General features: G+C 46.9%; 1 protein-coding gene across 6 annotated transcripts in view; it reads left to right on the top strand.

The window, feature by feature from the left end:
- The first annotated feature begins 1,857 nt into the window (after positions 1–1,857).
- Positions 1,858–13,215, top strand: part of DHDDS (dehydrodolichyl diphosphate synthase subunit) — a 29,440-nt gene continuing 18,082 nt past the window's right edge. For 2 of the 6 annotated variants that reach the window (XM_084785290.1, XM_084785285.1), the window contains exons 1-6: positions 1,919–2,087; positions 2,428–2,541; positions 6,717–6,833; positions 10,070–10,212; positions 11,723–11,839; positions 12,585–12,686. In XM_084785290.1, coding sequence (XP_084641416.1) covers positions 2,479–2,541; positions 6,717–6,833; positions 10,070–10,212; positions 11,723–11,839; positions 12,585–12,686 — 542 coding nt within the window. In that variant the 5' untranslated portion in view covers positions 1,919–2,087; positions 2,428–2,478. Of the gene's footprint in view, positions 2,088–2,427; positions 2,542–6,716; positions 6,834–10,069; positions 10,213–11,722; positions 11,840–12,584; positions 12,687–13,215 lie in introns of all 6 variants that reach the window. The other 4 variants (XM_084785286.1, XM_084785289.1, XM_084785287.1 and 1 more) reach the window with 4 other exon arrangements.

The raw sequence follows: 13,215 nt of genomic DNA, 5'->3' as shown, positions 1-13,215 counted from the left end.
TAGTAGCCTTTAGGTGGTGGTGCACGCCTTTGATCCCAGGCAGAGGCAGGCGGATCTCTGAGTTTGAGGCCAGCCTGGCTGAATTCCTGGTCAGTCATAAAACTACACAGAGAAACCCTGTCTGGGGGTGGGGGGGAATTGTTAATACTTTAGTTTTGGATTTGGGTATCCCTGTGTAGCCCAGGCTAGCACCAAACTTACTTTCTTTGTTTCCTTTTTTTTTTAAGATTTATTTATTTATTATGTATACAGTGCTCTGGCTGCATGTACATCTGCAGGCCAGAAGAGGGCATCAGATCACATTATAGATGGTTGTGAGCCACCATGTGGTTGCTGGGAATTGAATCAGGACCTCTGGGAGAGCAGACAGTGCTCTTAATCTCTGAGCCATCTCTCCAGCCCAGCATCAAACTTTCTAACAAACCCTCTAGGTGACCTAAACTGCTGATTCTCCCACAGTGTTTTGGTTTTGTTTTTTGTTTTTGTTAGTTTTTTGTTTTGGCTTTTCAAGACAGGGTTTCTCTGTATAGCCTTGCTGTGTCTTGGACTCACTTCATAGATGAGGCTGGCCTTGAACTCACAGATATCCTCCTGCCTCAGCCTCCCAAGTGCTGGGATTAAAGGTGTGCGCCAACATGCCTGCCTCTCCACCAAGCTCTTTTTTTTTTTTAAAGATTTATTTCACTTACTATTTGTGCAGTATTCTGCCCGCATGTGAGCCTGTATGCCAGAAGAGGGCACCAGACCTCCTTATATATGTTTATGAGCCACCATGTGGTTGCTGGGAATTGAACTCAGGACCTTTGGAAGAATAGACAGTGCTCTTAACCTCTGAGCCATCTTTCCAACCTCCCCCATGCTCTTTTTATACAGGGCTGAAAACTGAACCCAGGATTTCTTGCATGCTGGGCAAGCACTCTATAGCAAGCGCTATGTTCCCCAGTGCTGTGTCCTGTTATTTTGCAAGTCATAAGAGTAAAGTGCTTTCTGGCTTTTCCCTATTACGTAGACCTTGGGAATCTGCAAATTATAAACAGTATCCTGGGGGCTGGAGAGACGGCTCAGTGGTTAAGAGCACTACCTGCTCTTTGAAAGGATCCGGGTTCAATTCCTAGCACCCACATGGCAGCTCACAACTATCTGTAACTCCAAGATCTAACACCTTCACACCAACACACATAAATTAAAATTAAATAAGATTAAAAAAACAAAACCAAAACAGTATTCGGTAGACCAGGCTGACCTCAAATTTACTATTTAGCAGGGAAGACACTGAACTAATCCTCCTGGCCTCAGCCTTCTGCTAGCTAAATTCGGTTACAGCGAGCCTCCATTTTCAGCTAAAAGAACAATTTTAAGACTAAACTATAGCAGAACTTTTATTTATTATTATTATTGTTTTGGGTTTTTTTTTTTTTTTTGAGACAGCCTTAGCTGTCCTGGACTCGCTTTATAGACCAGGCTGGCCTCTAACTCACAGCGATCCGCCTGCCTCTGCCTCCCGAGTGCTGGGATTAAAGGCGTGCGCCACCACGGCCGGTTTAGCAGAGCTTTAAAGAAGTCCAGTTCGATCTTGCACGGTTTATGTCCATATGGAGAGTGAGGTAGGAGAAATGCTGACAGTACTGTTACCTTGGTTCCCTATAAGAATATAAGCACTGCGACCAATTCAGAGGTGGAGCATCCCCAGCTTCGCCCGGTAGCCAGTTGCCACGGAACCCAAGTCCACTATTACCAGATCACATGACCTGGGCCTCCTAGGCTGCTGTTTCCACGTCCCGCGGGAGCGGGCACCAATAGCCAACTCCGTACAACTCAGACCGCTCCGCCCCCCGGGCCCGCAGGCACAAGGCGTGGCCACGCCCACCAGGACGGAGGAGGCGTGCCCTAGCGCGCAGAGGTGACGTGTTCTTCCAGCGCCACGTCGTGAGTCACCCCGGAGTGGTAGAGATACGCTTGTAAGGCGTCTTAGGTGCGGAGTGAGTGAATCGAAGGGACCCAGAGGCGGGGAAGCTGGGTGAGGAGTTAGCCGCGGGAGACATTAAGGTCCAGCCGGGAGAGTGGTTCTAAGACCACCGAGGTAACAGGTGCGACAGCCGATGGGGGTAGTGATTGGTTAGTCCCGAGTGAGAGAAATGGATTGCAAGGAAATAGAAGGAAGTTGTTGGAGTGACCAAAGATGTAGGCACCATGATGTGGCAGCATATTTGAAAAGAAATCAGTGCACATAAGGACAGGAAAATGGGAGCCACCTTGTCCCAAGGGTCTCCTGTTTGCTTGTACAGGCCCGAGTGGTGAAATTAGACCAGAGTTTCTGGGCTTAGACGCTCACGGCTTGCCACGGTCCAGCTGAGTCTCTTCAGTCAGTTTTCTTTGCAAGCACGGATCACTTCTCTCTCTCTCTCTTTCTCTTTTCATTTATTCAAGGTTATCTCGCTGATATTTTGTTTTGGGGGTAATTCTGACATAGCAATAACTATGTCATGGATCAAAGAAGGAGAGCTGTCACTTTGGGAACGGTTCTGTGCCAATATCATAAAGGTGAGCAGTTAATTATTACATTTCAACAATCTCTATTGTTAAGTGGAATTAAGGAAGGGAACGAGAGAATCTTAAAATTGTAATGTAGCTTTGCTGGGCTGCGTTTATAGTTGTACTGAGTGACTTTTTATTTTATTTTATTTTGAGATAGGGTTTCTCTGTGTAACAGCCCTAGCTTGCTTTGAACTTGCTCTATAGTTCAAGGCCTGTTTCTGTTTCCCCGGTGTTAGGGTCAAAGGCATGCACCACCACCACCACCCAGCACGAGTGACTTTTCGCCCCCACCCAGACAGGGTTTCTCTCTCCTTGTGTAGTCTTGCTGTCCTGAACTAGCTTGGTAGACCAGGCTGGCCTCAATCAATTTCACAGAGATCTGCCTGCCTCTGCCTCCCTGAGTGCAGGGTGCCACTGCGCCCTGCTGATGAGTGACTTATTTTTTAAGGCAAACAGGGGTCTCTTAATATCATTGGACAGGCTATTAGAGTTTCCTTGTGGAGCACTGACATTTTGGTGTTAGGAATGTCCGAAGAGCTCACTGGTAGGATGCTTATTTATGTTCACAAGACCCTGAGTTTGAAAAAGGAAGAGAGCCAGGTAGTGGTGGCGCATGCCTTTAATCCCAGCACTCAGGAGGCAGAGGCAGGCGGATCACTGTGATTTCGAGGCCAGCCTGGTCTACAAAGTGAGTCCAGGACAGCCAAGGCTACACAGAGAAACCCTGTCTCAAGAGAGAGAGAGAGAGAGAGAAAGGAAGAGAGAATGTGACTATGAATGACAGTGAAATTAAATTTGTTTCTCTGGAGCAGTGGTTCTTTTTTTTTTTTTTTTTTTTTTTTTTTAAGATTTGTTTATGCGGGACAGGAGCAATGGCTCAGAGTTCAATTCCCAGCAACCACATCATGGCTCACAACCATTTATAATGTGATCTAATGCCTTCTACAATTATCACTGTATTGATAAAATAAAAAGGGTTTATAAATCATAATAAATAATCTTTTTAAAATCTTTTTTTTTTTTTTTGTTTTGTTTTTTGAGACAGTGTTTCTCAGTGTAGTCTTGGCTGTCCTGGACCCGCTTTGTAGACCAGGCTGGCCTCGAACTCACATCGATCCACCTGCCTCTGCCTCCCGAGTGCTGGGATTAAAGGCATGTGCCACCACGCCCAGTGGCAAAAATATTTTTTTAAAAATATTTATTTATGCATTTTATGAATATGGGTGCTTTGCATGCACACCTGCACACCAGAAGAGGGTATCAGATTCCATTATAGACAGTTGTGAGCTGCCGTAGAGGAGCTGGAAATTAAACTCAGGACGTCTGGAAGATCAACCACCTGAGCCGCCACCCCAGCTCCCAGAGCAGTGGTGTTTGTTATTGTTTTCTTAGACAGGGTTTCTCTGTGTAGCCTTGTTTGTCCTGGAATCACTTTGTAGACCAGACTGGCCTGTAACTCAACAGCAATCCTCCTGCCTCTGCATCCCAAGTGCTGGGATTAAAAGTGTACACCACCACGCCTGGCTGAGTGGTGGTTCTTAGCCTATGGGTCTTGACCCCTTTGAGGGTTGAACAACCCTTCTACAGGGTCACATTGTCAGAAACTTACATTGTGGTTCTTAACAGTAGCAAAACTATAGTTATGAAGTCACAAAAATAATTTTATGGTTGAGGGTCACCATAACACGAGGAACTGTATTAAAGGATTGCAGGATTAGGAAGATCAAGACCCACTGTGCAGGGAAGAGGGGGCCAGAGAGATGGCTCAGCAGTTAAAAGCACTGGCCACTCTTCCAGTGGACCCGGGTTCAATTCCCAGCACCCACATGGCAGCTCACACCTGTCTATAACTCCTTTTCCAAGGGATTAAACACCTTCAGACAAACATGCAGCCAAAACACCAATGTACATAAAAATAAATACATAAGTAAAAAAAGAAAAAGAAAAAGAACCACTGCCCTAGTGTTTCCATCCATTTTCCCTAACACTGTCTTCTGAGTTAATTTTTTGATGGTTAAGATTGGGCTCTAGGGCCTGGAGAGATGGCTCAGTGGTTAAGAGCACTGACTGCTCCTCCAGAGGTCCTGAGTTCAATTCCCAGCAACCACATGGTGGCTTACAACCATCTATAATGTGATCTGATTATTCTGTATACATAATAAATAAATCTTAAAAAAAAAAAAAAAAGACTGCGCTCTAGAGCCATGTGTGGTGGCACAGGCCTTTAATCCCAGCATTTGGGAGGTAGAAGCAGGTGGATCGTTGGGAGTTCGAGGCTGGCGTGGTCTACAAAGCGAGTCCAGGACAGTCAAGGCTACAGAGAGAAACCCTGCCTTGGAAACAAAAAACAAAAAAACACTAGGCTCTAATGGCAGACACTGTGAGGGAAACGTGTTATTCATCTATCTGGCTTAACAGTCACGAGATGAAAAGAAATACATGCACAAAAAAATTGAACACAATGTGTAGTGATACTCAGCTCCTTGTCCCGGTATGGGCCATGCACCGTACTTGTGGAGCTCAGGACAACTTCCAGAGTGGCTTTGGGGCAGCTGCCTGTACCAGCTGAGACACATCAATGGCCCCATCAGGAATCACAGCAGTGCCACGTTCTGTGCCTGAGAAGGTTTTTGCTGAGAGCCAGTCAGCGTGCCTTTGTTTTTTGTAGACACAGACTGTCAGGCAGTACGTAACAATGAATTTGAGTCAGTAAGCCTTGAATCTCCACATACTTACGTACAGATGCCACCTGCTCACATGGAGGGCAGAAAATGGAAACTCGGTCCTCAGAAGAGTCTGCATGACAGCCTGGTGGTGGCCAAACAGGCTGCTGGACCAGGTTCAGTTTTCAAAAAGGCTCTGTATAGGAGACAGAAGCAGGAGGCGGAGGAGGAGGGATGATAGGCAGTGGATGATGGCTCCGTGGATGAAGGTTCTGGCCACCGAGTGTGAGAGCCTGAATCTGACCCCCTGTAACTTACGCGGCAGAAGGGGCGAACTCAGTTCACACACACACGCACTAAATAAATGTAATTTCAAAAAAAGCTAAAGGCCAAAAGAACAAATAATGAGTTGATAAAAGAGTTAAATCAAATGAACAGATTTAAAATAAAGAAATGCAAGCCAGGCGGTAGTAGTGCATGCCTTTAATCCCAGCACTTGGGCGGCAGAGGCAGGTGGATCGCTGTGAGTTCGAGGCCAGCCTGGTCTCCAAAGGGAGTCCAGGATAGTCAAGGGTACTGAGAGAAACCCTGTCTTGAACCCCCCTCCCCAAAAAGAAATGCAAATGGTCAATAAGCACCTGGGGAAAAATGCTTAGTATCTGTAGCTACAAGCTAAATAAAAGCTAAAGCTCGGGCTGGAGAGATGGCTCAGAGGTTAAGGTATACACACACACACACACAATATGTATACACAGTGTTGTTTTATTTAACCAAATTTCATGTGTTTCTCCCATATGTGGCAATGGGGGGGGCATGAAGTTAAACTAGGAGGTAGAAGGGAAAAGAAGGCGAAGGAAAGGTTAATAGAGGGATTGAGGGCTGGAGAGATGGCTCAGCGGTTCAGAGCACTGCCTGCTCTTCCAAAGGGCCCAGAGTTCAACTCCCAGCACCCACATGGCAGCTCACAACTGTCTGTAAACTCTAAGATCTGATGCCCTCACACAGACATACATGCAGGCAAAACACCAATGCACATACAATAAAAATAAATAAATTATTTTTTAAAAAAGAGGGATTGAATATGACCAAAGTATAGCATGCATGGCTGGAAAAGATATAATGAACTGCTTTACTTTGCACAATTGAGAAAACAGAAGTGTGCCAGGTTCTATTTCTCAGAGATTTAAAATATTTTAGCATAGGGGTGTGTATGTGTGTCTGTGTCTGTTTGTCTGAGTGTGTATGTTACATGGAGGCACATACATGCCACAGCACACATGTGGAGGTCAGAGAAAAGCGTACAAGAATGCTTTGCCTTCTGCAGCATGGGCACAGGTCCTGGGGATCAAATGTGGCCTGTTGGGCTCATCAAGAAGGACCTTACCCCTGAGTCATCCTGCCAGCCCAGGGATTTTATCTGATTCTTCAAACCTAGGGACACCTTAGGGAAAGATGTAATCTTCTTTTTTTTAATCCCAAAGAGAATGGAATTGGTTCATCATTTGTCTTATTTTACAGGCTGGCCCAGTGCCTAAACATATTGCATTCATAATGGATGGAAACCGTCGCTATGCCAAGAAGTGCCAGGTGGAGCGGCAGGAGGGCCACTCACAGGGCTTCAACAAGCTTGCTGAGGTGGGTGTGGGGGACAGAACCCGAACTGAGTGATGTGAAGATAGATGGGAGCTTAAAACTGAGGCTCTGACGACTTCCCTGTGGTTTGGGGGCCTTTTTATTCTTGTTTCACTTTTCCGCTTCCTGCCCAAGAGTCTCAACCTAGGATTAACAGAACTGTGGTCATCACAGAATAATAGGATAAGCAGGCTTTTGTCTTTTGCTGCCACTAGTTGTTTTGTTTTGTAATTGTGTATGTCATCAGGCTACTACTGAATGTCTTTTAATATTTTAAAAATTGCTAGGTCAACAGGTAAGGGCGCTAGCCACCGAGTCTGATGACCAGTAGCACAGGGTGAAAGGAAAGAGCCAACTCCACCAGCTGCTCATCTAGTCTTCATACGCCTCTTTTTTCTTTCTTTCTTTCTTTCTTTTCTTTTTTTTTTTTTTTTTGAGACAGGGTTTCTCTGTGTAGCCTTCGCTGTCCTGGACTCACTGTGTAGAGCAGGCTGGCCTCGAACTCACAGTGATCCACCTGCCTCTGCCTCCCAAGTGCTGGGATTAAAGGCGTGCGCCACTACGCCCAGCCTTTCATACACATTTTGTGCTGTGTATGAATACACGCATACACCTGCACAGATGTCAGGTCAGCTTTGTGATTGCAACTATCGTTCTAATGATTTTATACTTGTCAAGCTTCTTTTTCTTTCTTTCTTTTTCTAAATTTAGAGTTTTTCAGGACAGGGTTTCTCTGTGTAGCTCTGGCTATCCTGGAACTCACTCTGTGGACCAGGCTGGCCTCAAACTCACAAGTCCTGCCTGCCTTTGTCTCCTGGGTCCTGGGATAGAGGCATGTGCCGCCACCACCACCTGTCTTATTTGTTTTTGAGAGACAGTTTCACTGTGTAACCCTGGCTGGCCAGAAACTCACTTTGTAGATCAGGCTGGTCCACACTTACAGAGATCTGCCTTCTTCTCCCTCCTGGTACTGGCATTGAAGGCGTGAGATGCCACAAGTGGCTATATTTATTTTTGAGACATCTTATATAGCCAGGCTGGCCTCAAACTATGTATAACCAAAAATAGCCTTGGCCCCCTGATCTTCTTGCCTCTACTTGGGAGTGCTAAGATTACAGCCATGGTGCCACTGTACATGGTTTTAGTATTGTACTGACATTGAACCCAAAGCTTTATTGATGCTAGGCAAATACTTTACCAACTGAACTATCTTCCCAACTGTGGTTTATGTTTATTTTGAGTTTTAAGAAACTGACCTGGGCCAGGTGGTGGTGGTGTACACCTATATTCTCAAACCTTGGGAGGCAGAAGCTGGTGGATCTCCGTGAGTTCAAGGCCAAGCTGGTCTACAGGAGTTCCAGGACAGCCAAGGCTACACATGGAAACCCTGTCTTGAAAAACCAAACTAGCCGGGAGTAGTGGCACATGCCTTTAATCCCAGCACTCGGGAGGCAGAGGCAGGCAGATCTCTGTGAGTTCGAGGCCAGCCGGGTCTACAAAGTAAGTCCAGGACAGCCAAGGCCACACAGAGAAACCCTGTCTTGAAAAACCAAAAAACAAAACAACCAAAAAGGCCGGGCATGGTGGTGGCGCACACCTTTAATATCCCAGCACTTGCGAGGCAGAGGCAGGTGGATCACTCTGAGTTCAAGGCCAGCCTGATCTACAAAGCAAGTCCAGGATAGCCAAGGCTACACAGCGAAACCTTGTATCCAAAAAAACAAACAAACAACAACAACAACAAAACAAAACCCCCAAATTAAACATAAAACAACAACACAGCAGCATCTCCCTCTGTATCCAAGCTTAACTTAACTCAGGGTTCTCTTGCCACAGCTTCTCGAGTGCTAGGGGTGTGTGTGGATATCTGTGTATCTGTGTGTGGCTCTGTGTATGTGTCTATGTCTCTGTATGTGTGTATGTCTGTGTGTGTGTGTGTGTGTGTGTGGCTATGTGTGTGTGTCTGTGTGTATATGGCTATGTGTGTGTGTGTGTGGCTATGTGTGTGTGTCTGTGTGTATATGGCTATGTGTCTGTGTGTGTGTTTCTCTGTGTGTGTGTGTGTGTGTGTGTGTGTGTGTGTGTATGTCTGTGTATGTCCATGTCTGTGTCTCTGTGTCTGTGTATGTGTGTGTCTGTGTCTCTGTTTATATGGCTGTGTGTGTGTGTGTGTGTGTGTGTGTGTGTGTGAGTTCCCAGGAGTTCCTATTGACGTGGTTCAGAGTTGACCAGTATGTCACATATAGCATGGAAGCAACAGTCTGCTTCTAAATAGTTGCCTGGGAAACAAAACACAGGTAAACCTTGTGCAAACTCTGAAGTGCTGCCCAGCAGTCCAGTTGTTGCTCCTGTTCTGGCCTCCAGCCTCTCGGTCCATCATCACAAAGACATCGTGCCACGAGCAGTAACAGCTCACTTAGGGATCCTGCCTCAGCCATCCTCTGAGGATGGGTTTGTAATCCCTTCCTACAGTAAAGGAGTTCATCCCAGAGAGGTTACTAATTGCCTACAGCTCATTACAAGGCCACAATGGAGTCACTGGGGAGAAAGTTAGAACCTTATGTTCTCCCTGAAGATAAAATACAGATTGGACTTTTTAGCTTTTGTTTGAGATAGTGTTTCCTGTAGCCCAGGCTGGCCTCAAGTTCAATATGTAGCCCAGGCTGGCCTCAAGTTCAGTATGTAGCCCAGGCTGACGTTAAAATCATGATCTTCCTGCCCTCTGCCTCCCAGAAGCTCAGATTATAAGTGGTCATTAACATGCCTGGGTCTTTTTTTTTTTTTTTTATGGTTTATGAGAGAGGGTCTTAGTGTGTCGTCTAGGCTCACCTTGATCCTTTGCCTCAGCTTCTCCAAATATGGACCTGACCCGCTACACGCAGCCTCAGGTTTTCCAGTTTCTTCTTTTTTTTTCAAGACAGGGTTTCTCTGTGTAGCCTTGGCTGTCCTGGACTCACTTCATAGACCAGGCTGGCCTCGAACTCACAGAGATCCGACTGCCTCTGTCTTCCCAAGTGCTGGGATTACAGGCGTGTGCCACCACGCCTGGCTGGATTTTCAGTTTCTCAAATGTTGACTTTCTTCCTAGTTGGTTCGTTGTTCTAACGTAAGTGCTGATGTTGCCTTCGCTTTACTCAAGTCTGGGGAGGAGGACACCCTTCCTCCAGCCGTAGCCCTGAGCAGAGGTGTTGCTTCTCTCTCCCACTCTTCCGCGTCCCTGCTGTGTCTTCTCCCCTCAGACTCTTCGCTGGTGTTTGAATCTGGGCGTCCTAGAAGTGACAGTCTATGCATTCAGCATCGAGAACTTCAAACGTTCCAAGAGCGAGGTGGATGGTCTACTGGACCTAGCCCGACAGAAGTTCAGCTGCTTGATGGAGGAACAGTAAGATGTAGTCCAGAACTAGAACATCCTGTCCCAGCACCCCAGCTCCCCTAACCTTCCCCGACCGCAGTCCCAGCTCCTTTATGTGGAATGTCCCACTGGCCTCCAATCACACACTGCAAAAACACAAAACTGTTAGTCTACTTGCGTTTCATTGGTCAGGACAGTAGATCCTGTGTAGAGAGGAAAAAGCCTTGTAGGTGGCCACATTAAGTTCGTGACAGAGCCAGCTTGCGAACTCAATCCTGGCCGCCCCAGGACCTTTGCGGTTCCTCTGTGAACCACACACCTCGCCACCTCACCAGCCTGTCTTGGTGTTGGAGCAGGCTTGCTCTAGGGGGAGATTGAGAGACAAGTAGAGGCTGAGCTCAACGAAGCCAGGAGTGTGTGCAGGATCAGCAAAAGTGGGGCTACTTGAATTGAAGGTTAGGTCTTACTCAAATTGTATCTGATTAGACTATGCAGTGATCTTTTATAATCCAGTAGATCTTCAAAACTAGGCAAATGGTTCTTGTGTCCTAGACTTTTTTTCTTTTTGAAAGATTTATTTATTTATTATGTATACATTGCTCTGCCTGAATGTACACCTGCAGGCCAGAAGAGGGCACCAGATCTCATTATAGATGGTTGTGAGCCACCATGTGGTTGCTGAGAACTGAACTCAGGACCTCTGGAAGAGCAGCCAGTGCCCTTAACTCCTGAGCCATCTCTTGCCCAATTGTTTCTCAGACTTTGACAAAATGTGGCTGAAGGTTGTGTAAGCGGATAAGCAGTGAATGTGGCCTTTAGTCCTGGGCCCTGTCCTTCGGGCCTTGCCAGAGACTCCTACCACGCAGTGTAAGCCCAGTTTCCTGTGCCCTTCCCAGTGAGAGAGGCTGAGGGGCCGGGACACCGCATACACTTGGGAGTTAATGTATGGGGGCGCTGTGAGGATGACCTGGACAGGCTCTGTGACTAGACCCCCAGGTTCAGACCTAGCCATTCCTTCATCCAGGTTTCTGAACATTTTAATCTTCCTGTGTCTCAGCCTCCTGGCCTATAAAGAGGAGTGTACATATGTACCTCAGAGGACGGAGCAGTGAGGGAATTTGTTGGTTGGAATAAAGTATTTTGACCATTATTTGGCCCTGCAAAGTATATGCTCAGCTGTCATTGTTATTTTATTTTGCTAGAATGTAAAAAATGTCACCAGTACCACAGTTCCTGCTCTGGAACAATTTACTGGCTTGCTGGAATGAGACAAATATCACAGACTGTAAAATGCAGCACTCCAAACAAGGACATCTGAGGTAGTACCTCAGGGCCAGGAGTTCATGTTCTTAAGGCAGACAGATCTGGTTCAAGCCAGATGTGCCTCATGAAGTAACCCTGGGCAGTCTACCTGAGTGTCAGTGTTGCACTGCTGCCTTTCAGAGTGTTGACACAGTTCCGACATTGCACAAACAGCACAGGGCCTGCCTTCTGCCCCTCAGGCGTCCTATCACAGCGCCGCCTCCTTTCCCCTGATCAGGGAGAAGCTGCAGAAGCATGGGGTGTGCATCCGTGTCTTGGGTGATTTGCATCTATTGCCCTTGGACCTCCAGAAGAAGATTGCACAAGCTGTCCAGGCTACTAAGAGCTACAACAAGTAAGTTCTCAGGCTGTCCCAGGGCTTCCGTGGTCTGTCCCCTGTGCCCGGCATGCGAGGGAGTAGTTTGTGACGCTTAGAGACTGTCACTGGAGAGGAGACCAGGAGCCTTCCCATTTACTCCCCTCACTTGCCCTCCCCACCACAGTGTGTTATAAATGTGCACATGCGCACACACGCCACACATACTGACTTGACAAGAGTTGGGATAGATCTCCGATAGTCTTAGGCCAGGTGTGGTTACTCCTACCGCTGGGATAGGCAGGTGAGTTTGAGGCCAGTCTAGGCTACGTTAGAGACCGTGTCTCAAAAAAAAAAAATCCCACAATTGTAATGCTTGTCTGCACGCCTTTCAAGAATCTTTTCTAGCTTACTCTTTGACCCATGGACACACTTAGAGGACAGAGTTCAGTATTCCAACACTGCACTGTGTGTAGCTTTGGAATTGTACTGTTGGGAGTGGCTTTATTTCACATCCGCTCTCCTTCCGTCCAGCCTGTGCTTATGCTAACATCACAGACATTTCTGTCCGCTGTGAGCAAGAGACGGGGAAGCAGTAAAGGCCATTTACTTTTGGTCTAATTAAGTGAAGAACACGCTCCTTCCAAGAGCTCTTAGGAACCTAAGACAATCCACAGCTGCACCCTTCAAGAGGGAAGTGCCTGTGTCCTTCTGGGGAATGGCTGCTCCCGACTCAAGAGACCCTGCCTCTCTTTGGTGAATTACTCTGCTCTGCCACCCACAGGTGTTTCCTTAATGTCTGCTTCGCATACACATCCCGCCATGAGATCACCAATGCTGTGAGAGAGATGGCCTGGGGAGTGGAGCAAGGTCTGCTGGAACCCAGGTATCTGTGGGGGTGGGGCAGGGGGCAGGGGGCATGGGTGTCTCTCCTGCTAACTGGTAGGGAAGACAGGGTGCACTAGTGATCAAACTTCTCCTGAGCCATGGCTCATGCACTTGGCCAGAACTCAGATTGGGTGTGCGTGGAAGACTGAGGGGACTTCCCTCAAACAGACGTGGGGCTCATGTGAGTACACCACAAACCAACAGACCCTGGAGAAGCGGCACAACAGCCTCAGGGCCCTCCTGTCCAGGGAGAACTGACACCCTCCTTGTCCCCCTGAACAGCGATTTTTCCAGTAATTATTTCTTATGTTTCTTGTGGAGGAGAATCTTTTAGATTTCTCATATTCCGGTGTCATAACACAGGATTAAGGAATTGTAAGGATGGGTGGAGGGAAGAACGGGCATATTTTTAATTGTTACCAACAAAGGGTAATCCCAAGTAGTAGGGCGTGGAGGAATGGGGGAATTTTTGAAGCCATCTTTCTATTTGGCCCTTTTAATGTTGTTACTAATATAATCTTTGAAAA

Source organism: Acomys minous (assembly GCF_964271855.1).
Source record: "Acomys minous genome assembly, chromosome: 6".
In the NCBI taxonomy this organism is placed as follows: Eukaryota; Metazoa; Chordata; class Mammalia; order Rodentia; family Muridae; genus Acomys; species Acomys minous.
The sequence above is the reverse complement of the archived record's forward strand: the minus strand, read 5'-3'. Positions and strand labels throughout refer to the sequence as shown.